The sequence below is a fragment of the Bombus vosnesenskii genome, unplaced genomic scaffold, assembly GCF_011952255.1.
Source record: "Bombus vosnesenskii isolate JDL3184/JDL3185 unplaced genomic scaffold, Bvos_JDL3184-5_v1.1 scf7180000016274, whole genome shotgun sequence".
Classification (NCBI taxonomy): Eukaryota; Metazoa; Arthropoda; class Insecta; order Hymenoptera; family Apidae; genus Bombus; species Bombus vosnesenskii.
The window spans coordinates 2,582,323-2,608,351 of NW_022884343.1; the positions used below are offsets into that span (position 1 = coordinate 2,582,323).

Genomic DNA, 26,029 nt, shown 5'->3' on the forward strand with positions numbered 1-26,029 from the left:
ATGTGTAATTATCATTTTTGTGAAATCATATCTTTCTTTTTGGGGTTATGGAAAATCGCTTTAAAGGAACGACAAATCAGAAGCAGTTGTTGCAACAACACGAACACATCCTGCAGCATAATCGTAATACTTAGAAAATACTGGGCGTGGTAGTTGGAATAGCTTACACTCTATGGTACAGTTAATAATTCGATATACAGTTTAACAGGGTTAGGGCACTCGTTACATTACGGCATATAATATAATGAAATATAATATACGTAGCGTTACAACGTACAATAACACAACGGTTATCCCTGATACTTAATCCTAATCTACTCTGACTTCGGTCCTCGTGAAGTGTTAATTCGAGCCCGTACGTAAGATTAGAAAATCCTTTTTCAAAATTGGATTTTGAAATCAATATGGAACTAAATTAATACGAAAACAACATAATTGATATAGGTAAAATGGACAAGAACGAAGTTAGTACGTAAAGATCTGGGTAGTGCAATGGGTAGTGTATTAGGCTACAATCCCTTGAGCTCTTAGATCGAATCCTAGAAATTTCTAGATTCAGTATCTCGCAGATTTTCCCTGGATTTCGATCATCTGAAAATTTCGGGGAGGAAAATTGTCATTTGAAATGAAATGAAAAAAATAGAAAATTCCTAACTTCATGAAAATCGAAGATATATCTGGGAAAAAGATAGAAAAAACTGAAAATTTCTGGAACTCATGAATTTTTCAGATCAAATAAAATTTGTAGCTATCAATAATTCACTTTAAAGTGATTTTCGTTGTCTTCTCAACGAGCTCGACGTGATCGAGGACAGTCGAGAAGGATTCTCTAAGCAGGAACAGGGCACACTCGACGAGATTACGTTGCTGAAAGCATATCTGTGACTAGATTCAGCTCACCATGAGGTCGGACAGTGAAAAAATAAGTACGCGGAACTCTCTGACATAACTTTCTTCTATGCGTGAATACTGTGTGAAACGTTTGTTATCCAAAATGCTCTTTGGTGCTTCGATATTCTTTGAAAAAATTATTTCTTGGAAATGCAACTTTTGTGTTTGTGTCATTAAGAAACTAAGAAGCAGCAACAAGGAGACTCGTCACATTTTATTTCTTACGTTTTATTATACCGGGGATGATGTATCTGTTGATTTCTTTTTTCAACTGATCGACGATAACCTCACAAATTTCGCGAAATTTTTTCCTCTTTTTACCAGAAATTAATTTTCATTTATTTGTTAAATAACCTTTTCAATGTTCCATTTATGAATAGTGGAATGAAAATCTTTAACGTTCATATATTTCTTAGACTCAACGATATTGTTCTACAGATAACGATATTGTCTCTGAAGATACATTATTAATCAACGAAATGGCGCCATGTTGTCTCTTGAAAATTTCCAAATTTGTTCAGCATTCTACTTTGAAACCTTTAACTATGATCTGTATCACTTTACTTAAATTTTTTTTAATGTCAGGTAAAATTAAATTTTTCAATTTAAATTCTGTTCAAATTCTGCTTTTATTATTTATTCACATTTAAATGGCGCGTTACGTATCTTCTGAAACAACCTGTAATAATAAATGCATATCCAGTAAATGCAGATCACGCAATTGGTCAACTCTTTGGATAAAATATCGCATTATTAAATACAGTGACGAATGTCGATAACATTTCCCTGCATAATAATCTCTCTCAAACGTTCCATAAATTTAATCAGTTAGTATTCTACTGTTTTTACAATTTCAACAAAATAATTATCAACGATTTTTGTCGATTGATATCGTTGCTATAGAAAAAAAGGGGGGGGGGGAGAGGTGTGAATTATTTTTTAGAATTTCACGCAAGTATAGAATAAATAAAATCCAGAATTTTTATCAGTTTGAATGTTTCTTGGGGACGGAATTAGTCGTAAAGTACAAGCGTGTAGATGTTAGAATTTTCGATTGTGATTTTTAATTCGGCTCAATGGTGTAGTGAGATTGTTCCATAAATCATAAAATATAAAAATGAACAAAAATTCATTCATCTATAAAATATTTGTCTAAACTGGATTCTTTTTAAATGGCATAAACAATTTACATTAAGCAAAGAAAATTTTCTTTGCTTATAGATTTGATAAAAAAAATATTTTCTTCTCACGTATTCTGTTAATGACCATGATAAAGAATTTGCCAAAGAATTTTTATTATGATGCAGAAGATGAAATTTGGGAATTTCTGCGACCAGCTACTGAAAAAGGATCCCTATTGGTTCTATTAGTTTCACACTCTGCTTGAGTTACTTGATTTCCAATGATATTCGATTTTTCTTGAATTTTTTCAAATATTAATTAATCAAGCGTTTCTGTTACGATTCCACTTATCAACAATATATTTCTTCACCAGCTAATTTCTTAAATATATTTCTCGATTATCATAACTATTGCACGATATGCAAAGCTTTCTAAAAATATCCATCACGTTAGAAATATTTAACCGAACAGAAATCTCACCAAGACAAAAAAGACAACGAACAATTTAAACACGTTAGTGAAAAATTAGTAAAAAAAAAAAAAAAAAGAACAAGACAATAACAACGATAATGAATGAAAACGACACGTGATATAAATGCATAAATAAATGATTACAATCATCTTCGTAGGGAGAAGACCGATCATAGTTCTCGAATATCATTTTTTTTTCTTTTTTTTTTTTCGTTATGCTTATGCGAACTGTCTACATTAAAAACGATATAAATACCGATCTCCCCGATTTTCGGTGATTTTATCAAACTCAACAAGCGATTAATAGTACTAAGACACGAGTCACACTGAACGAAGAACTTTCTTATTATTAGCGAAATACATATCACGTGACTGGTCACGCATCTGCGTGGCCATCATCTTGGAAATCGAATCGAGCTTCGATATTAAACCCGTGCTCGGGAGGAGAGCCTACCTTTTTCAAATAAATTTCAGTTGTTTATTCATTATACGACGATTGTTTATTCATCGAAAACCAACTATACGCCCCGAATGTTTTAAAATTACCAATTAATTTTGTCCTACCTAGCGGAGCCTTCCTATATAAGAAAAAGAAAAAGAAAAAAAAGAAAAAAGGAACGGTCCAGATCGTGTTGCAGGACCTTTTCTTCTCATAACTGTGGGGCTCCATCTTCTAGAAACCTCCTCCAACAAGCACCAATCTCTTCAACTTCATTCCAACAATCCCTTAACGCGTGTCTCTACATGACAGAACACCGTGTGACATTGTACCTAGTATCTTGGTCCACATTGTTCACGCTGAGTACGCGCAGCAGCCTCTCCGTGTCTTTGCACGCATGTCTACTGGTCTGCTGCTGCTTCATCAGCATCATCGGCGTCTTCTTCTTCGGCCTCTTCTTGGTCTGCGGCAAAGTCAGCTCGAGCATCTGTTCGAGTCTCAGCCGGATAGGCCAGCCGGTCTCCTTGTAGTCGTCCTCTTCGTACGTGGACTCGCTGGCCTTCTGTAAGGTCTGGAAGGCATAGTTCATAGGCAACAGCTTTCTAGGTTGAGCGAAGGAGTCGTGAACTCGAACTGGACGAGCCAGGGAAGATCTCTTCTTGGCTGGGGTCAGAGGCAACGGCTGGGTCTTCGTCGACCTGGCTAAATTGCTGGTTTTGGTGTTCTTGAGAACTCTGGTCTCGTCCAAACGAGCCAATATCTTAGCGTTCTCCTTCAGTGATGAAGAGTTTATGGAATTGGTCACTCGATAGTTGCCCATAGTGCTTTTTGCGACCAGACTGTTGTTCTTCGTGCTTTTCACTAGTTTTAGGTTATTGTTGTTGATCGCAGTGATGCTGGGATTGTTGTTATTGGCAACAGTGGTCACGTGGCGACACTGTTCGGCACACTGTAGGCAATCGTAGTATTTCTCGACCGCGTTACGTCGTGCTGAAGCGGAGAATCGTTCGCGAAGGTTCGCGCGATTCTGGCGCTCGCCTGGTTGGCGAGGCTGTTGTCACACCTCCTGAAGATACTTCAAGGGGCACAGAGTTTCCCTGTACAGCACCTCGCCCTCTTTGCCCGTGTGGTCCGCTGATCTCACGTCCGCGGCGCAACGAACCATCGCTACGCCATCTACCTCCTCGCCAACCTGAATCACGATCTAGGGAAGAGTTCGCATAAATAGATTGCGTTGATGATACAGTATTATGGTGGATTATCAAGTGCATGTATTTAACATATGATACATCATGATAAAGGCAAGATTCCTATCAATTAATGGGCGAATAAAATTGTAGGATTTGACTTGAAAAACATGACGTGTATGTGCATAATAGGAGAAGGACCCTAGACTTTGAAATACCTAGGGCTATCGTAGTACATGTAGTATTGTAGTTGTTAAAAAGGATCTTGGCTCGGATTTGGTTCGTTCTCATTGAAACAAAAGTATACAAAGGATTGACAATAAAATAATAAGGATTACAATAACGTGAAGGTTACTTTGCGCATAATTGTGTGCCTTATAATATATAAAAGGAATACCTGGTCACGTAGTAGGGTAATCTGGTCAGTTAATTGTAAGTTGCGAGTGACCTGAAGCGTCTTCTGCCCAGACTCCACTCGCATAACGTATGCACTGGGGAAGTAACCCACTCGGCCTCCCAAACACTTCCCTTTCCACCAGTCCTTCTCTGATTTATCAATTACTGTCACTTTGTAGCCAGCTCTGCGAAACGATTAGGTTTCAACTATTAGTAGACACGTCAAAGAGGCCTGTTCTTTTCCCAGTTCAATTTGCTATCCTCGCATCTTAAGCAAGAGGCAAACGAATGAAAATAATTCAAAGATTGAAAAGAGTCCCTAAGACGAATAGACAGCAGATTGAACAATCCTAGTTACTTTTCTATGTCCTAACTCAGGTCTCGCCCAAATTATTTTAATTTTTTAAATTCTTATTCTATGTAATTCTTATTTAACTTTTAAACAATCTTCGATTATATAAGGTATACAAAGTATAGTATTCGTGATGATATTTAGTAGGCGAAATTCTCCAGTACATAGAAACGTATAAGTATGAATGATTACTTCAAGTCCAACTCGTCCCGATGTCGCGCCTCGAAGTTGTACAGCACCACATATAAATTATTAGGAGGTAGAACACGTTTTCCAGGTGGATTCACGTGATTCTGATTGTTAGTGTGCGGCGAGGGGCAAGGAGAGGTGCTCGCCGATGAGTACGATTTTTCATTTTCATCTGGCAGCTCCATGCTGGACATCCTGATGGCCCCCCTAATGTGCTTGTGGACGCTGTGGCCCTGGCCTGGACTACATGGCGCTGCAATCGAGTCGTTCAAACCATGAATGATATTTTTAACCTTTTCGAGACTAATTATCTCCAACTCTGCGCTATACTTTCAAGTCTGACTAATTTCATGATCTCGCCATATCTCTTCTATCAAGGAAATCCAGTAATTGATCAATACTCACATAATCTGTTGATGCTTCCACTGTCAGAATGTCTGGGTGGCGTGGACTCTCTTTGGCCGCCGGTATAGTAATCACGTGGACGATGTCGAACGTGAGCGGTGCCCTCCGGAGAATCCAAGCTGAGACTCTTCATCCTTAGGTTCAGTCTCTCGCGTCTACGTTGTGGACTATGCGGCGCTTCATGTTCCATAATGAGCGATCATAGCAAGTTAGCCTTTGAGGTTAGCTCGTAGCTCGACATTGACGCCATTTTACAAAGCAGTGTTATTTTTCCATTCTGTTTCTCGTTTCTTTTTTCTAGTTTATAAGCGGATAGTTAGAATAGAGAGAAGTTAGAGAGAGTTTGCTTGCAGGAAGAAACACGAACATCTTGTCAGCAAGATGTACCTACCTACCCTTCTCGCTTTTTGAGGTTATATCTGTCATCGAAGCTCGCTGTAATGATGTATCGTTACAGCGGAAAGCTCCCGGCTTTTTTTCTTAAATTAAACGGAGTTTAGGTAGAGATAGAGCAAGCTTGACAAGTTTCTACGATTCAGAGACAATCTCTTTTTCTCACGAAAGTGTTAATTTCGGAAAAATAATAAAAGGTAAAGTAAAGTAAACCAAGGTGAAAGAAAATTATATAAAAAAAAAAAAGAAAGAAATTTCAGAATCTCAGATTTTTTAAGGAAATTCAGTTAGCAGTGTAGAACGAAAAAGTGGAGAATACACGATTTTCAACAAAATTCGAATCCACACGTCGATATATGCGTGCAAGAAAATTGCAATATGCACACGTACACATAGATATGCAAGTGGAGGCTCGTAATTTTTAATCAATTCCCAATAGAGACAACAGGTTTCCATACATTTTCATTCTGACAAATGTACTCATTTGGCGTCAACGTCGAGACCGGAAATCAACACATACAACGAGACAGGAACACCATATAGATATACGGTAACATTACGAATGCACACAAAGAAAGTATTTCTCTCACCAGGCGATAAACTTAACTAGTATACGATACTTTTTAACACAGAAAATAATTTTATATAAAAAATAAAACAAAAATGACAAAAAAAGGTAAAAAAGGCAAAAAAAGAAAAAAATGGGACACGACTCGCGCATCAAGAAGTGAAAGCATAGGAAATCGCAGGAGAGAACATTTTTATTTACAATATTTACATGATTTCTCCCTTGTACTAATTTTTCTTCTTTTTCATTGACTTCGAGTTCGTTTTTCGCGCAATATTTCCTACTTCATGTCCGTTCTTCCCCTACTTTTGTGCACATTTTCACCATACTTTCAAGATTCGTACTTTTCGATTTTCTCTCTGAGGAGATAATCTCTTAGAGAAAGAAAGCTGGGAAATTAAAATGCGGAATAATGTTTAATAACTCAGATTCGAATAATTATACATTTTTTTTTTCGTTGTAGTTTTTTTCGAATTTCGTGACAAAACAATCCCAGATTCGACAATCGTGTTAATCATTTTGGTCTTCAAAGGAAACTAGGCTAATTGCGATAATAGTTACTTAAGTGATTGGAAATTGCACTGAAGTAATCTTGTAGTGAGTCCTTACCTTTACGGCGCGGTCTTTTTTGACACAACCTGTACGTAAACGATAAAAATTCTGCGAATAATTGGCGCCAATATAGGGATTTTTCTGCTATTTGGTCATGCTGAATTTAGGAATAAATATCTTACATACTTAAACTGGGCGAAAATAAAAAGTGTTTGTAAGTTTCTATAACGAGAAAATTAAACAATACCATTCAGCAATTCAAAATATTTCTCATTTACAACTACTTTTTCAACGATACTCAAATAAAAAATTGTTCACTATTGAATCGGGGAAATTTGCATTAGCAATTCCACCTTTCCAATCTTGCAATTCTACGGAAAAGAGCAACTGTGGGTGGGTTCGCAGAAATAAATGATCAACTCCTTCGTCAAATGCTGGTTGAATGGATGAACAATAAATTTACAATTTTATACTCTACATATTGTCAATTCCAAGCGTTGTTCCAGTCCTTACACGGAAAAAATTTAGGCGCAAACAAGTTGTATAAGTTAAATGAAGAGAACTTTGTACGCAATTCCAACGTTCGTTCACTTTAGCGCAATTCCAGCAAACTTCTTCGAATCGTGCGTAAACAAAGGTACTCGGAAAAACAGAATTGTATACATAAAAGTCGATCGATATTCGCTTTCCTTGAAACAGGATCGAGCAATTTCACCTTCGATTCCTCGACAATTTCAAACTGCCTCTCTAATTTCACACAAAACTGAAACCAATCGATTTATACTTCGAAGTTGTATATTTCAATGCCGCGCAACTTCAGCAATTCCAGCGAGTAACACGTACACGTATCACGTCACGATATATAAACGAGAACCGCACACATCAATTTCACCCATTGGATTTTCACAATCGCAATTCCATCCCCATACCCTAGCAATTCCACGTTTTCAGCCCGTTCACGAGCGTTTCACCATCTAAAACCTACTCCACAGTCCACAACTAGTAATTATAGATCACGAGTCGCTAGATTTCAGTTCCTAGAAGCTTTAAATCCATTTTTTTCGAAACGCAGATCGCTTAAGCGACGCGCGTCCAGTTCAAAGGTCATCGTTTTTTGTTGGAGCCATGGTAAGAACGTTCGGGTGTCCTTTGCGAAGAGGTCGAAGGTTTCTCTTGGGTCATCAACACCAGTGGCTGCCCGAATGGTCTGGTTCCCGACATCGATCCACCGCTGCCCCGTCCTGGTCAATGGAATTGCAACGATTCCGAGATGATTTCGCCTTGATATGTTTTCTCACGCGCTTTCCACTCCAATTGTAGCTCTTTCTCTCTTAGTACAAGCACTGTTTAATTTAGTCTCACTTTCGAGGCTGGTTTTAGTCGTTAGTAGGTGCAATTCCGTGGGATTTCCCCGTCCAGCGCTAGTGGCGCCGTTATCGGTGCTTTCCCTATCTGTTACCGCGATATTTGAAGATTTCACCTCTTTCTCCCTTAGATGATTTGTTTGTTTCGCCATGGAATCGATTGGAATTGCGCGTTTAGGCTCCATGATGAAATTGGTTAGTTTTTTTTAACATTGACGCTAAAGTCGATTATTACGTTACGTTTGCGATTTCGGAGACTAGGGAATTAGCGATAATGACTGCTGTTCCTTTGGGGACATTTCAAGCGATTTGGGACTTTTGATCGGATTAGTTATTTTTTGTTTTTATTTTTTTAATGGAACTGTCAAAGTTACTCGTTCAAGAATCGAAGATCGTCTGTTTGTGATTTCTTCGTTACTTGAAGTTGGGGGACAGAAAGCGGGCAAACGTTTCTCTCTTCGTCCGTAGGAGGCCTCGTGGTGAAACTAAAACTTCCCGCCTTATCGAGAACTCTTAAAGCGATCCTTCTTTCCCCAATTTTTTTCCAAGATAAACGATCGACGAAAATTCACGTAGGACACATTGCACGATGATAAAATAACAAAAATATTTGCGAAATATTCTTTCACGTTTATAGAAAATGATAAATTTTTAAAAAATATTCACACTGTAATTATCATTGAGGTAACACCAACAACAATTTATCCATTTTAAAAGCTTTCACGATTTTTACAAAATTCCAAAAGTATTTCAGTTAAAAAATCGAGAGATTGAAAAATCCGTAACGCAGAGTCGATGATCTCGGAAAAGTGATGACGATGGGCTAGATCCATCAGTGCATGCGGGGAATCCCGAATAGTACGATAAAAACAGTACAGATGGCGCGCGTGTAACGAGGAAGAATGAAGATGAAGCAGGGGAAGAAGTAGAAAGAGAGACAGAGAAAATACTGGATAGATAAAAAGAAAAAAGAGGCAAAAGTTACGAGTCATGTCCCTAAAGAAGAGTATATTTCTGTTGATTAAAAGAATAAAAAGAGAGAACAGGGTAAAGTGCCACCTTGAAGCAGAGGTTGCTCTAGCAGATGCATAAACTTGATGAAGTCGCTTCAGGATTGCATCTTACTCTTCTTAATCATCTAATGCTTTCATATAAAATATATTTGCTGAACTTTAACTGAAATCAATAACTTCCCTCATGTTCGAAGTACTTTTAATACATTTTTCTCTTGGCACAGGTGCCAAGTTTTACTTCAGATCTTCTCTCAGAGGAAGCAGCATATACTTGACATTTAACGAAGACCTCAAGAAGGAAGAAACCTTTATAAGACCTCTCTTAAGTGAAATGGATTGAAGTTAGCAGAATACTGTACTGAATACTGGAAAGGAATTTGTTTTTTTTTTCTATTTTTAAACATCTTTTCCATTTCAGTTTGTAATAAATTAAACATGATATGAAATAGAATAACTTTAGTCTAACATACAGTGATTTCTCTAATATACTTTATAGCATAAAACTACATCAACTACTCTAACACATACAATAAATGTTCTAAATGGGAGTATTTACTTCTTTCAGCTATCTGACTCATTTCTAACTCCTACGCTCTCACATACCCATAAATTTCCTCTACGTTACCAGAAACTTTCAGAATCTACGATTCACTGGGTCGACCAAGCTTCAACAACTTGAGTAATTTGTCAGCAATTATCTTTGCACAGTAGAATGCACCTGAAGAGCACTCCAGTCACAGATTTCAAGAAACAGAGGAATTATACTTTTCCTATAGGGAGGCTCTGCTTCAAGGTCAAGAGGAATTGGTGCTGTGCCTTACCAGAGGTGGACGAGGAACAAGGGTGGGAGGAAGCCCTCGCTGACGAAGGTGCTGGAGGATGATCTGCTGTGGGAGGCGTAGGTGGTGAGTTTGTCGAGTTTCCACGGATCTCGCCTGCCTGCTTCAGCACCTGGTATATGGCGTCCACGTCTGCTCACACGAGATAGACAGATAGCAATGCAAAAGCAGAGAGACATCACACGAGGTGCTTTCTTTTCAGTATTTTTATTTTTTTTTTTTTTTTTTTTGCTTGGTTCACTTTCCTTTCCTTTGCCCTCAACTTTATGACTCGAAGCAGACGCTCCTTGGGCAACAAGTGTCTTTAGTTGGTCCTTTCTAACTTATTAATTAGTTGTTATTTAATTTATTATATTTATTTACTTGCTGTATGAATAGTTTCGCTTATTAATATATAATGGAGTTTGTTGTATTTGTTTAGATATTTAGTAAAATGGAAATAGTATCTTTTTGTATAGAATTGAGAAGCTGTTAAGAAGAAGGAGCTACAGATAGCAGGAGCGAGTACTTAGAACAGTAAGATTGGTCAATTTTAAAGACACCTGTTCATGGTAGCCATACTTCTCATCAAGAGTTGAACTTTATTATTGTACACTGATAGTGTGTTTTAGTGTCATTTGTTCAGAGCCACCGACCACATTCGTCCAGTTTCATGTACAGAACAATAGAAAGCCCATTATCGAAGAAGAAATTTACACTTAGAAATTGGAAAAGAATTCAGTGGAGATCGTAGGAAATAGGAGATTTAAAGGGCAGCCAGAATCTATCTCCATCAGTGGCATAATTCAGGTTGAAATCATTCAAAGTCAATTTGCAACATTACTGGCTGCACAGCGGATAACAAAATTGGCATCGATCGTTCGGAGGATGGGTTGACAGTGACGTCAATTGAAGTAAATCAGGTTGAAAGGATTAAGAGCACGTAACAAGCGATCGCTTAACAGGAGATTAAGCCAGGCAATCTCCCAATAATTTTTGACACCTTTCAAACAAATCCATCGTTTCAACACTACGCTCAGTGTTCTTCGTATCAAGAATTAAAAAATATGGTTTTTCTTGTATTTATAGGAAGATTCAGTGACTCTGAATATTTGCTAAACAAAACGAGTAATAAATATACATATGATAATAAATAACAAATAATTGAACAGACTAATGTTATGTACACCAACAGTCGACATATATGGCACTAGTGTTGCATCGTCATTTGTCATGTTGTTTAAGATAAAACAACGTAACTAAAGATACGATTCCTATCTAAAATTAGATGCAAGCCCTTCAGAAGCAATTCTTTTCAAATCTAAATAATAAATAACGACTACCTACCTAACTGACTGACTGCATTAACAGATAATTATGTATATCGTGTGTGCTAGTAATTGACACTAACATGGCACTGGTGTCGCCACTCCAGTTGTCACAGTGTTAAGAAGGAAACTAATTTAAACAAATATATCATTTTATCTGAAATCATATGAAAAACCTACCAGAACCTTCCCTAATTCTTTTTTAAGACTACTTCTCTAACCTGAAAGCTTCCATCTTAGCTGGCAGCTAATGGAACTTAAAGAGTCTCCGAGCGATCGACTTTTCAGCTTCAGTGACTCTGAACGACACCGAGTTACACCATAGAGAAAGAGTTTTTCCTTTTTCTTGTAGCCTGTTCAGGCGATCAAGGGACGCGAAGAGGAAGAAAGAAGGTTGAAGGGTGAATGATCCGATTAATTTGTTAATCGCGATGGGCTGTGATGCATACCATGATCTCTGAGCCTTTCCGTGCCTCGCATGTCGATGATTCGCGTTCAGGGAATTCGATCAAGGTGAGAAGATGAGGAGCAGAGCTTGGTGAAAAATTTGATCCTTCGTTTCCTTTCGCATCTTTTTCTTTGTTTCAGTTTATGGATCGATCGATACTCTTATCTAATGAAACTGTCCATGCACAAACTATTCTGACCCTGGTACTTTGGATCCAGCAATTTATTTTACCAATTAGAATCCCAAAGTGAGAAACTAAACTTTCGAACAAGCTGGCATGTCGAACTGCAGCACCGAGATTGATCCAGAATTAAATTCCAGGCCATCAGGCTTAAATTTCAGTATAGTGATTCATCAATTTCACGCAATCTGTTTCATCCGGCTGGCTCCAATCCCGGATCGATCATCTCCCTCATCCCTGCAGTTCAATTTTCTTTCCTCCTGCAAACCTTTCGCCCTAATACAAAGGAATCTGCCTCAAATTTCCAATATGAAAATGACGAACCACAGGGAATAGACTTGGTGTCATAGCGAGATTGTCATCAAATTGGTCGAAGATAAACTTGCTACTTCTGAGGGTGTCAAAGATTCGGTTAAGAATAGATTCGTCTCATTTCTTAGAGCATCGATCATCCGCGACAACGAGAGAGAAAGAAAGAAAGAGAGAGAGAGAGAGAGAGAGTGAGAGAGAGAAAGGGGATAAGAAAATCAATTTTGACACAATCACATTCTCAAACTGGCGAGTACTTACTGTACTCTGCGGCCGCGGTGTCGTCCACTTGAGTCTGAGTCTTCTGTCGACGAAGAAGGGGAATCCCCCCGCTCTTTTTAGGCGCCAGGCTCGGACACATGACGGGCTGCACCAGGTTGATGCAGTCGGTGTGAGCGTTTGCTTTGCAGCCACGACACCTGACACCCTGGCGGCTATGGCCACGTAACACCTGGCCACACGCATCGCAGGGAGTGATTTTTCGATAAGTGTACTCGCGCCAAGAGTGACCTCCCTCGGACTCCAAACTTTTCCTGGAACAAGTTGCACTTTGTAATTGCTTCTTCAACCTTCTTCTTCTGTTTTGTATATTTCATGTGTCATATATTTAATGTAGCGTGTTTATCTTGTTAATGGTATCTTCAAGGAAGATTTGTCAGATGCGTAGAAATATAAGAAGGTTTTAGGAAATTTCTGGAATTTTGTAGAGTACTATGATTTAAAAGAACGGACCAAATGGTGTATTTCATTATCACCAAATAAAGGAATATATCTTCAATACAATTTCTTTGTAAAATTATTAAAAATTGTATTGCTAATATATTATAAGATATATATATGTTAATGAAAGAACAGGAAACAAATTTACCTCGTTGTTGAATTAATCGTTAACCAAGTTGAACGAATATCTAGTGACTTTCTAGTGACAAACTCACCTAGACATGGCGACAACTGTAGAAACAGCATGGTACATCGCCTGTTTCCCTCTGTGTTAGTGAAGCATTGACAAAACAACAATTTTGGTTATTCAAACACAACCAACACACTTTAACAAGACATGTTATCTAAAAAAAAAAAAAAAAGAAAAAAGAAACCAATGAAAACAAAAAATAAAATAGGCGAGAAGGAAGGAGATATTCGAAGCATTCGTCGTTTAAAGTCCATTTTCATCGAATAGTTACTGACTTGTCGGTTGATGGCGGAGTCGTCGGGGAGCTGGTTTTCAAACTCTTGAACGCTTTCAACCATTTGTGCTTGGTACTTCCGGTCGAGCCATTCGACATCTTCCGGCTGCTCACCCCATCCGGTTGGCCGGCTTCTCCAGCCCCGAACAGCTCCTTCTGCAAATTGAAACGAACGTCACATATAATATCTGCTCTGGCAGACTTGGACCATTTTTTAACAGAATCCAATTTTCCCCTAGTACTTGAAAATTCCCTAACGATCTCCCTTTACCTCTTTTGCAATTATATAATATATTATATAATATCTAATATATAATAATATATAATATATAAATTATATAATATCTGCTCTGGCAGACTTGGACTATTTTTTAACAGAATCCAATTTTCCCCTAGCACTTGAAAATTCCCTAACGATCTCCCTTTACCTCTTTTGCAATTATTTTTGAAATGATCACCGACGCCATTATGGAATTAAGTAATTACACTAATTAACTTCCATTAACGAATTAGATACCTTTTTAGAATGGGAAACGATATAATCTAACGAAGAAAGAAAATGGTCACAGTGTTTCTTGGAACTTTGACGCTCTGATGCTTCAGTGGAAAAATTGATTCCTGCGCTTCTAAGTTGTATTTCTTGAGACTTTCTGGTTCCTTTTTAAATTGCAGTAATGAAAAGTAATCAAAATTAAAAATATGCGGACAAAGATCATTTTTGTATCTTGTATACCTTAAGAAATATTTTCTAGAACCTCAAAGTAGACAAATTTTTTTTAAAATTCATCTTTCCAATCTTTCATTTCTAATTAACGAAATAACTAAAAAATTATATTTCTTTAATCTGATTTATGTCTTTTAGAATCATTTTTAGATTCTTGCAATAGCTCGCTACATAACATACAAGTATTTTTCCAATAAATCAAACTAATATTTTCTACATTGTAAATATAATATATTCAGCGAATTTTTTTCTTTAAATTTTTCCCATTAATTCAGTTATTTTCTATCCTAACAAATATAGTAACGAAATAATAGAAAATTGTGTTTCTTTAAAGCAACTCTTTTCAATTTACCTCTACCACTTCGTTTGAAACCTGTGGCAATAATGAAAGATATAAACCGAACGATAGAAGTCTTGTTATTGTGCCATTGAACACAGGGATATCGGAAAACTTTTCAGAAAGTTCTGTTTCCTATGGTATGACAGTGCGATGACAATGGAAATAGTCGAGTTTCTGCACGAGCCGGCAAACAACTCGTGCACGACCGTCTGGTAAATAGATATCCAACGAAAGAGGAAGCCAGAACCGTTTTAATGCAACGGCTCTGCCCGCTATTAATTGGATTCTATCGAGGACACCTGATTATTGCTTATCGTAACACACATGTACCAACTTATTTTCCAATTATTATCACCATTTCGCAAAGCTATTTCAATTGTATCATTCGATTTTAATGTTCCATTATTTTAATAATATTTTATTATTAACTAAATAAATTGCCAATTTTGATGGATTTATGTGAAAATTGAAAGATACAAAAATGCGCAGGATGTATGAATATGGAAAACAACATGCATATTCAGGGTATGTTCATTAATATGCAAAATGTAAAATATCTAAATATTCAGAAATATATAAGAGATCAAAAGCGTGGCAAACTAATGTTTATTCTAGCTGCAGGGTAGCTTTTGCTTCCAATTAGAAATATCGCAATTTTTAATAAACAGTCTCTTAATAAATATAAACAAATATTATTGTTCTTCCATCAATCAATTGTTTAAAAGTGAAATAGCGTTGATTATAATTATTGGACATTTAATTGCCAACAACAGTGTCCAACAGTGGTTAATATTTCATAATTAACAAATTTGCTAATTCGAGGCAAGGTCTGCCGGAAATAATTGTTAATTAAAATTAGGCCATCGATAGTACAATATTACGGCAACCGAGATTCCTATCGATCCCAAACAGACCATTGTACCTATCGCTATATCGTGCACCGAGTATACTGTGGGGGCTTCATTCATAAAGACACTGAAGGAGCATCGACCATCAAGTCAAACTGTACTCTGCATTATTCCGCGATACGTTACTCAATAGTCTGCAATCTACGACTGGACAGCACGAAAATAATACAAAAAGTAAATAACGAAAGAAGCAAAATCAGGGACATTTACAAAAGTCAAGACACTAGGTATTTAACACGTTCGCTGTTAAAAAGTACAGATATTTTTATGTATGGAATTGTAAAATTTGATTTGCAAGATTTGTAAAATGGATTTGCCAGAAACGAAGGCAAGATTGACACAGGAAATATGCAAGTAGCAGAGTCAAATGATATCTCAACGCATTTCCTATAGTCGCCTCTCTTTTCTCCTTCTAAAAATATTTTATTCAAACGTGTACAGATATAGACGCAACAGTTGCGTCTGTGCTACTGTGCATTTATCAGAGAACAAACGTTACGCAACGTCAGCAGCACTACATCTCATCAGGCAATACAATTGCAACGTGCAACGACGACGCACGATTTTTCCAGCAACTTTTTAATACACGCGAAAGTGTTAAATATCGGGGAATCTAGTTTGACAAAACAACGGTAAAAGCTATCGCATAAACAATTCTTCTTAATCAATTGCCGACTACTCTGTACACACTTGCGAATGTCCGCAAAGCCCCCGGTATCGACATCAAAATACGCCACGAAGAGTCCATTCTGTCAAGCAAGGAACGACACTCCCCTAACGAAAATCATTCGACCACGTTTAATCCCAAGCACGTGCGGCAAAAAGTGTCCCCCACGTGTGTGTCCTGATCACGGACACGCGTCTCGACGCCTGCAAATATCGTGTGTCACGTGTCAAAACACCATGCACCAGCTGCTCCTACCAGCAGCTGACCTAACTTTCTCATAGACCTGCGTTTGTCGCTAATTTTCGTAGAACCATCATTCAGGCACACATTCACGTCAAATACCACTAGACACAATGTGTACAGACTTTGTGAGGCAAGAAGAACCGGAAGCGACCGCAGTGGAGCCGCATAGCAACGGATGCGAGTTATCTGGAGTCAGGAACGCGAGGATTCACCAGCGCGAAAGCACACTGCGCCACGAATAATGGCTCGATCACTGTCTGGCTGCACGGATCTGATGTCTGTGACCTGGATTCGCGATAGAAAGCGAAAGGGGCCAGGTGTCTCGTCCAGGTGTTTCAAGGGGGATACTAACGACTTGTGTGCGCAGCGTTGTCCAGCCCATTTTCGCGAGGACTAGTCAGGCTCCTCCTGCCACCCTGACCTAGGAGAGCGAACTCGAGGCCAGGAATGGATTTTCAGACGGCGGCTGTCGGATGGTGACCCAGTTGTGAGGGCGCATGTCGCGCGATTGCGCGCCCCTATTTATCCGGGCGACGCGTTAGGCAACGCAGCGCGTGTCTGTTTACGCGTATCCGGTTTTCGTTCCCTATCTGTCAACTGTTCTTTGGAACCTGTTTCGTCTGCAGCCCATGGCCACGTGTAATTTGCAAGCTGTCTACCTTTGTACCTACATTGTTTTATTTTACGTTTTACTCTACTCAGTTTATTGTATTCAGTTGTCGGTCTTTTGCATCGGTTTATAGGCAATTTGGAGCCCGTCAGTTTACGCGTAACCGATTTTTATCTCGCATTTGGGAATTGTTCTTTGCTATCTGTTATCAGTTTCTCTTTATGCCGGTTTATTACAGTTTGACATGCATTTGTTTACGCATGTCCCGTTTTCCTATCTGATAATTGTTCTTTTTAGTTTGCTTGGTTTTCCATTACGAGTTGTACGTCGAGTGTATGATTGTATGCCAGTTGCAAGTTATCTACCTTTTATATCTGTATGCTTCTATCGATAGCCTCTCTTTCTATGATTTATATTTTTCGGATTTTATTTCATTTAGTCATCAGCGTTTTGCCATGGTTTATTGCAGTTTGACATGCGTCTGTATTCGATTTTTATTTTCTAGACGTGAACTGTTCTATGAAATTTGCTTTTCAGCTGTATCTTTTACATTTTGTTTTATTTAGCCGCTGATAGACTGCGCACGTTCGTGCAAATTCGTACTTTTGCGAAGGTAATTTAAGAAACGAAATCTCAGCACAATTGATTTATCCAATAAACGTTACAACAAGCATTTTGCTTTCGATATTTCGTATGTTCCATCTACAGAGGATTCGTCGGTTTGTGGGAAGCGTTTCAGACGAATTGGATAAATTTTGATAATCAGACAGATCAACTTCGATTCCTTCTAACTTCTCGAATACTTTGGACTTCTCGTTAAAACAGTTCTTAAAAATTCCGTACAAGTGCCCAAGTTGTTATGGTTCTTAATTACTCAGGTAAAATTTTTAGTTGAAGTGTTTGGAAGGACTTCGCTTGACTCCATTAACTCAGGTGCCACTTTCTCATCTTTCACACAACTTTTTGATTTTTTAATTGAGACAATTTCTCAATATTGCAGGGGAATGTTGATAATTATACAAGTTTGAATAAGTCGATGGAATTGAATGGAATAGGATTTTTCAATATCTGCAAGCACTCGCAGTAATTCTCTTAATTGTAAAATATCATTAAATTAATCTAAAAAGAAAATAAATAAATTCATCAATCTGTTAAATTAATCTAAAAATTCGTTCTCTTAAAATATTATCATTTTGATTCTTTCATTGATAGCAATTTTGGACAAGATAGGAAAGCCACTTGAAACGATGTTGCCAGTTGAAGAAACATTTTTTGATCTCATCGTTGACAGAGGTTTCTCAACTTTGGGTCAGCACAATTTCTCAATTTCTAGAAGAATTTTGAGTGCTCGAGAGTTAGAGAAACAATTCTAATGATTTGCCCTTCCAGATAAAAAATATTTGAAAAATATTTTAGCCTCCACTTTGATTAATCAAGATAATCGACAGATCTTTGTTTGGTTGCTACGATTGGAGCGATATTCTTTGATTTCTGAAGATACACCAAGTAATTTTATCACTCCAATGAGATTTCTATTTAACTACTGGTTACATATTTGAGAAATTGCTAGGAATCGAAATAGCCTTGAATATTTTAACCTGCAGAAGTGCAGGCTAAATTGAATCGTTTTCAAAGGACTGCAGCAACTTTTATCGTTTAATCGCAGCTCCATATCAATCGGGCATACTTTTTGAATATTTGAAGGACCATTTCCGATTCAACGTTCCGCTAGAAAACAAAGAAAAGAGAAACACGAAGAAGAAAATGAAAAAGGAAGATATACCATCCCGCTGGATGTATTAATCTAAAAATTCGCCTCAAAATCATTTTGTACAGAGCACAATTGCATGTAAAATTCTGTCTACGTGGTTAATAAAGTTGAAATCCTGTCGCTCAGATAAGAAATCTAAATTTAAGTACCTTCTCCTCTTCTTTATCGCTCTCTTTCATGCAACATCTTCTTTAAATTAGCCTCTAAATCTCTGATAGATAAAAAAACACAAGCTTCCTTCATCGTCTTGACAAATTGATCGAGGCTAGGGTAGAAGCCTAATGCAAAGGAAATTGCTAGGATGGATCGAAGCGGGCAATTATCGATATCTAGCCTGTTCCATAGACACTGGTATCTGGTGGCCGCTGACAGGTCCATTAGGACGTGTCTTGCTGAAAATTTCAGCAAGACTCGGCCACGATATCGATCCCCTGGTGGTGAAAGCACCGGTTAAACGACCTTCCCTCAATCTATAATCTTCCTGACTACGTGGCCAATTCTCGTGTTCTACGAGCATGACTATAGCACCATCTTTGTTACCGAAGACGTTTACCAGCAGCTCTCATCAGCTAACAGATCGGTAGCCTAAGTTTTACAAATTGTCTGGAATATTTTTACAAAGAATATTAATACTAGGCTATTAGCAAGGATCAACTACTATATCATTGATCGCCCTTTGCTATCGATATTCAGGTTGGCAGACAATTATTCAGATTCACGTGAAGCCTAAATGCTCATTGCGGCAAAAAGTTGGCAACGTCACAGAGGCTGCTATTTTAGGAGGTAATGGAGTGCGGATCAGCCTACATTTAGGTATTCAGTCATCCTTGGCGTGCCAGTCGAAGGATCAGGACACGTCGTATTGTGGAATTTAGCGAATGCTCGTGTGGAACGCTTGAATCAGGCCAATCTTCTCGCCGAGGAAGACGAATTCGATGGAAAGGTAGATGCAAAAAAGGGTTTCAAAGGCGTATGCAAACCAATGTCATTGAATGGGGCCGTATACTTCACGCCTCTGCCTTCCACTTATCAAGAGAAAAAAGAAGAACAGATTTCCTCCTCCATTGTGTTTCCTCTGTCTCTGTTTTCCCATTCACAAATCCTGTTTACTGTCGAGCTTGAAGTTTCATAGGGACATTTAGTTGGGTCTAAAATTAGATCAAGGATTAGATACAAATACGTAAATGTAGATTATGTAGATTAATACGAGCTGGAATTTTACTTGGATTTTTATTAGTCACGTTAGACGTAGGATGACTGTGACTTAGAGTTTAATCTGAGTTAAGACCATACCGGACAAATTTGCATCTCGCGCCATAACTTCCGCCATGTTTCCACGTCTGAAATAAATTTCCTCATAATTTCGTATATGGAGTGTCTCCTATGGACAATCAAATACAGAGATACGAAGAGAAAATAAAGGAAAGCTTCAAGTTTTTGAAACACCTAGATTTATAGGTTAGAATTTCTTCTTCTGGCTGTTACTGTGTTAAGTAGTTATTGTATTCTAAAAGCTACTGTCTCAGTTACGCGAGATAACCCGTACGATTTCTATTACCTTTTATAGTAAATTTGTTTCCCTCCACCATTCTTATCTTCCATATCGTTCTCGTAGCTTTTGTCATTCTTTAGCATTTTCATCAATTTTTTGTCAATTTATCATTCGCCTTATTTTTCTCGATTTTGACTACTCCTCGTCCTTATCGTTCCTCCACTTCACAGTCGTATTTGTCATCGTTTGCCATACAGACGTACGTTAGAAGAGTAATCTGATCGCAGCTCAAATATCGACAGATAGCTACACGTGTCAAAGACACCCTATATAATTTCTACTATTCACCGAGGAAAATTTGTCCTTTTAAATCTGCCCCATTTTCCCCATATTTCTCATCATTTCTGACGTATCTACGTTTGAAAAGTTGCGATCGTACTTCCTCGCCAATTCGAGTATCGACAGATGCGCGTCGAGGCATTCGAACTCGCTGAAGCGAGCGTTTCTCTAGAAGCGCGCGTTTGTCGAAGTTATTTTCACGAGAGAAGGCGATCGCAAATTTACGTGTCTTTGACTACCTCGCTCGTTTCACGACCGTTCGCCGCCTATCCCTCCATAATTCATCCCTTTTCCGGGAAATGAGTGACCGGAGAAAAGCTCGGCTCTTATGTGTAGCTACCTTCAGGATACGAGTCAGAGCGAAAGTCTGTCTCGCGTGTCTTCCGAGTCTCGCTCGACGACAAAGGATTCTGTGTCCCTTATCTTCTGCCACGGCTGATTTCAACAATTTTTCTCTCGCTTCTTTTACCCTCGTATAACCTCGTTGCTATCTTCTAATTCAAACTTTGAGTCGAATGTTAGTGTTTGACGACGATGACGATGGTTCAGTTGATTTTGGTTAGGTTACCTAGGATAGGTTACTTTCTGTAAAAATGTGGAAACAGTCGTGCTAGTTTTCTAATGGAATTATCATAAAGTTATGATGCTTTATGAGAGAGTATTACTAGAAGAGCAATTGGCTTGATAAGTTGACACCATCGTTAATTTAAATTTTGCAAAATGCCACAACAATATACAAATCTCCCATCTAATATCCTCTGCTTGAATATTTTAACCTCAAAATGCCCGTTTAATAGCCATCAATAGCCAATGATATTGGCATCGACCAATATTCGTTTCATCGCAATACACTTGTAATTCCGACCACCAAATTAAGAGATCGATATGCATTAACTGCTGAGAACAACACTTTTTCCTTTTGTCTACTCACATCGAAGGACCAATTACCAGTTTCCAATATGGCGTCTTATTAACGGCAGCCGATCTGGCGCGGATCGTACGAGAGGAGGTACGGAACTGCGGGACAGCACGTGCAGGTGAACAAACAGGGTGCATTGTACTTATTCGAGGCCCGTGGAAGGGAACAATGGGAGGCTCGTGCTAATTTTAATCGGCTCAGCCACTCGACTCGAGAACCACGAATGCTCCGCGAGACCAGTTCTTTTTCTCGCGGCCGAGATCGACACGTTCCTTTGTCCCGGTAAGATTTCTCCGACCGACTGTGTCTGAAGACCCACTGAACAAAGTGTCACGGATTGCTCTTCTTTGTCGTTCTCGTCCACTCGACCGGCTGTTTAGGTGGTTGGATTGCCGATGAGGATAATGCTTTTGCTGACAGCTGATCTGTGATACCGTGGTGCTCGCGCTCTTTCGCTGGCCGATGACAAATTGGTTCAGGTTAGGAATTCACGCCAGATGACTCTGCGTAGAATCTTCTTTGAATCACTCGAAGAATTTCCTCGGTATTTGGTTCGTTGATACGTGGTTCGATCAGTTGAGATTAGGTTCAGACAAAATTTCGTTCGAATAATAATATCAAACTTGATTTTTCTTGATAAGTAATTATTCTAGAATTTAAAGATGTTTAAATTTAAAAATGAAGAAATTTATTGGAGGTTATGTTGTTATATATCACATGGGAATAATTGAAGGATTAAATTCGTACGTTTTTGGGATTTAAAGATGTTGAATAATAGAATTTGTAATTAGCGGAATTAGGAAGCTTATTAAAAATATGATCTGACAATATCGAATTACTTTGAATTTTCAATCATGGAAGGTAACCACATTTTGTGATTGAAAAATTTCTTATGCTAATGTATGTATAACTGTAGGTAGGAGCATCAGAGGATTTCACGGCCTGAATGGAATCACCAACAAAGAAACTGCCGGATCTAAAGAAACCTCCGGTGTAAGGGAACAGTAGCGTGAAATCGGTGATTTTTCTTTTCTACGATGGATGTTTCCTCGGGGATCCATCGCAAATCCAATTTCTAGGTCGTCAAACGATTCCTGTACGCTCGAACACGCACACATACAGGATACACATATCTGATTCCTGTCATAGCAGGAACACAGAAACTTTTCTGTCACGAATGAAAAAACTTTCCGCGACCCCTGCCGCGGTTTTCTAAACAAGAAAACGACACTGGTTCGCTATGGAAGTAGCAAGTTTTTAATCCGAGTGCACGGAACTTCTGATACGGTTTCTCCCGATAGGAACTTTATGTTGGCAGCACTGAAGTGCAGCAATTTGCGAGCAAACTTTCGATAGTCACTAATAGGTCTCCGTTTTTTCTGCTATCGATCTTGTGACGGTTCATTTAAATAGTTTAGAAAAAAAAAAAAAAAAACGGGGAAAAGGTTACTGAAAGTTAAAATTGCCGAGCAAATGAGAAACGCGATAGGTTGAGATTCTTAAGGGAAAGTGATATAAATGTAAGGAACATTTTCACAAATTTTCAAGCATCTTACATATTGCATCACTCGTCCATCGAAAATATTACATTTCAAGAATATTTTTCTGATTTCTACTTTCTAACGAGTAATTTTTTTTCGTAAACGGAAGAATTAATAAATTATCGTGATAAAGTAAAGCTGAGTATCTAAATTTTGGTTTTTATATTGTCCTGAAACAGCACTGCTAGAAAAGTTACCTTACAAATGTTTGTATCTTCACTAACCTTTTTCAAACAGAGAGAACCATCGAACATAGGTTTGAAGATAATTATCAGGTTTACCAGAATGTTTGCTACAAAATAATATCAATTGAAATACCTGTGCTTGCACGGCTGCGAGGTATAGTTGTGCCTCCCCTAGCTCGAAACGCTTCATAGAGATGTCTTCCTGGAGCTCGGCTACTTTTGTGTAAAGATTGCTTTCAGCGCTCCTGCAATTAAAGAAAGGAAACCGTTTAGCGATTCTCGGGCTTCGTGGAATTAAACCCGCGAACGTGTCGAGTGTTGTAAGCTGGAAATACCAGCACTCGAGAACCGTGGCCCTTTGTAACGTGTTTACCTTTAATAAATTGAACCAGCCACCGAAAAGCGGAACGAGAGGTAATTAGACCGAATTCTTTTGTCAGACATTAATCATTTCTATTCGCGGTTCTATATTTCGCTGGAGCTCCACGTTATCGATCGTACCTTCTTCTCAATGCCAGCACTGGCAATATTGTGAAATTACTTTTCCTCAAATCCTAAATGCTAGACTGCTACAAGACCCTATATTTAACGTTTGATTGCTAAGATTTGGGGCTGCCCATTTTGCCACTCTGTCCCTTGTAATCTTATCTATTCGTGTCATCAGGTTCACACGATTGTGATATGGTCTATTGAATTATAAATCTCCTATTTGAATCGATAGGTTAACGTATCTACGTTGCATCTGGGAAGACCCAACGTTGAACGTCTAACCGACCAAGATTGGATCACCTACTTTGGCTCTCTACCTCTTCTAACTCATTGAAAATCGTATCCACTTAAGCCAGGAGATTCGCACATTCGCAGAGTAGTTTATTAACTTTTAAATATTTGTTCTGGGTGGATAAGTTAACGCACTTTCGTTGCATGCGGATCAACGTATCCAAGGCGTCCTGGAGTCGCGTGATCTCTTGAGCTAGGCTATCGTGCTCTCGTCGTAAATCCTCCATCAGGGGCAGAGTACTGGTTCCTGTCGGTGCTAGTTCGTCCCTCAGCGACGGTATTTGACTGATTCTCTCCATGGGTATTTGTTCTGGCGGACCTGGCGCCACGAACAGACGCCTGGAGGGCTTCTTCGATGGGGTCGCGGTGGCTGATAGGCTCCGTGCCAGAATCTAGACACAAAATTCTGGTCTTAATAGGTGGAATAACGGTTCGAGGTTATATCTGTAATAGGGTGATCATTAATTCTTGACACCTGAATCTTTTCTCTATTTCTGTGGGATAGGATGATCATAGAATAATCTACTGCAAGCTCTGCTGATAAATGATAATTATGAATCCCATCGTTGCATGCTTTGTCAAATATAGACACGATCTATGTGCTCTAAATATAGATCCGATTTCTGTCTCTGGCCATCGCCTTTTGCTTTCTTTTTCCCTTCTCGTGTATTTGTAAAAGCAACAAACCCATTCCCTGTATTTCTAAAAATCGCAAGCCTTGGTTTCCCAAAACTATTCCTCTTAAGAAGCAACACCAGAAACGGAATAATATCCCTACAGTTCCCTGTCGTCTGAAGCTAAGAATCCTAATCTCAACCGAGCATGTAGGACTCTCACAAATAGGAGGATTTAACAGCTTTACGCCTGGCTGACTGGCAAGCTCATCACAACCCTAATTCGGTTCTGCCGACTGATAGGATTCCCTCCCTTGCCCTCTTCATTCCGCCACTCACAGTACGCAAACAATTGAGTCAAGGCTCATAAACGAGGATAGATAAAGGAAGACTTGGGAAATATAGCCAATCCGACGTACTTGCAAATCATTTAGCGGTGTTATGACTTGAGCCTCTTTCGCTACCGCTTGATAACGTTTCGCCTGATCCCCAGCCCTCTCTGCGGCTGCCTCCGATATTCCAGCCACGCATTTGCAAGCCAATCCACATAACTCCTCATATACTTCCGCTATTTCACCGAGCAGACTAGGCAAGCACTGTGACTGGTACCGTTCCGTGATGGCATTCGTGGCTTTCAATTGAAGAACGTACGCATTGTGCGCCTCGTAGTAGGCGCGTTTCAGTTCCTGCTCACTCCCGCCATCTATCATTAAGAGAGAGGCGTAGGCGCGTTTGTAATCCGCGCGGGCACGCTGCAGCTTCTCCTCGGTCTTCGCCACCACCTGCTCGTAGGCCTCGCGATGAGCAAACACCTGCAATATGGAATTTCCTTGGTTTTATCATCCTCTTTCTCTTTTATGCTACCAGGCTTCTCCTGTAATTATGGTTTTAGGACTAGGGCTAAATCTCGGTTCAGGTGGAATAGTTTTCAGTTGGGATTTTGTCAAGCCGCAGTGGATTTTCGATCGTAACGGGTCTCTGAAAATCGATACTGGTTACCCAATTGCTTACTCGAGATTAATAGATTTGTTAAGAATGAAAAATTCGAATCAAGTTTCGGTCAGGTTGGGGTAAGATGTAGGTTTGGTGGCATCATCCTAAAGCTTCAAATCTGCATTGCGCTCAGCTCTGGATCGATCGTAAATCTCAATTTTCAGATACACCGAGGTCCGTTAAGGAAATGCTCAAAGCAGTTGTATTGGCAACTTTTATCTGCTTTCGGAGGAAGCCCTTGATACCGCACGCGATACGACGATCACATTGAGCTGGAAGCAATCTCGAAGCAG

General features: G+C 38.8%; 2 protein-coding genes and 1 long non-coding RNA gene across 7 annotated transcripts in view; all 3 read right to left on the minus strand.

Annotated features, from left to right (window-relative positions):
* Window positions 1–2,310: 2,310 nt before the first annotated feature.
* LOC117242560 lies at window positions 2,311–3,775 on the minus strand. The gene has a single exon (XM_033509353.1). It carries the CDS (start codon window positions 3,741–3,743, stop codon window positions 3,225–3,227), a length of 519 nt encoding a protein of 172 aa, XP_033365244.1. The 5' UTR covers window positions 3,744–3,775; the 3' UTR covers window positions 2,311–3,224.
* A 172-nt stretch (window positions 3,776–3,947) lies between these two features.
* LOC117242558 overlaps window positions 3,948–26,029 on the minus strand; it is a 77,690-nt gene continuing 55,608 nt past the window's right edge. The window contains exons 4-15 of one of the 5 annotated variants that reach the window (XM_033509345.1): window positions 25,163–25,555; window positions 24,265–24,521; window positions 23,483–23,594; window positions 13,612–13,766; window positions 13,362–13,412; window positions 12,688–12,959; window positions 10,164–10,313; window positions 7,023–7,073; window positions 5,453–5,629; window positions 5,051–5,300; window positions 4,508–4,691; window positions 3,948–4,127 (exon numbers count right to left, since the gene is read on the minus strand). In XM_033509345.1, coding sequence (XP_033365236.1) covers window positions 3,981–4,127; window positions 4,508–4,691; window positions 5,051–5,300; window positions 5,453–5,629; window positions 7,023–7,073; window positions 10,164–10,313; window positions 12,688–12,959; window positions 13,362–13,412; window positions 13,612–13,766; window positions 23,483–23,594; window positions 24,265–24,521; window positions 25,163–25,555 — 2,199 coding nt within the window. In that variant the 3' untranslated portion in view covers window positions 3,948–3,980. The remainder of the gene's footprint in view (window positions 4,128–4,507; window positions 4,692–5,050; window positions 5,301–5,452; window positions 5,630–7,022; window positions 7,074–10,163; window positions 10,314–12,687; window positions 12,960–13,361; window positions 13,413–13,611; window positions 13,767–23,482; window positions 23,595–24,264; window positions 24,522–25,162; window positions 25,556–26,029) is intronic. The other 4 variants (XM_033509347.1, XM_033509348.1, XM_033509346.1 and 1 more) reach the window with 4 other exon arrangements.
* Window positions 19,514–21,318, minus strand: LOC117242562. The gene is made up of 3 exons (XR_004495289.1): window positions 20,432–21,318; window positions 20,096–20,213; window positions 19,514–20,021 (listed from the first exon to the last, which is right to left on the minus strand). It is a non-coding gene; the product is annotated as an uncharacterized LOC117242562 (long non-coding RNA).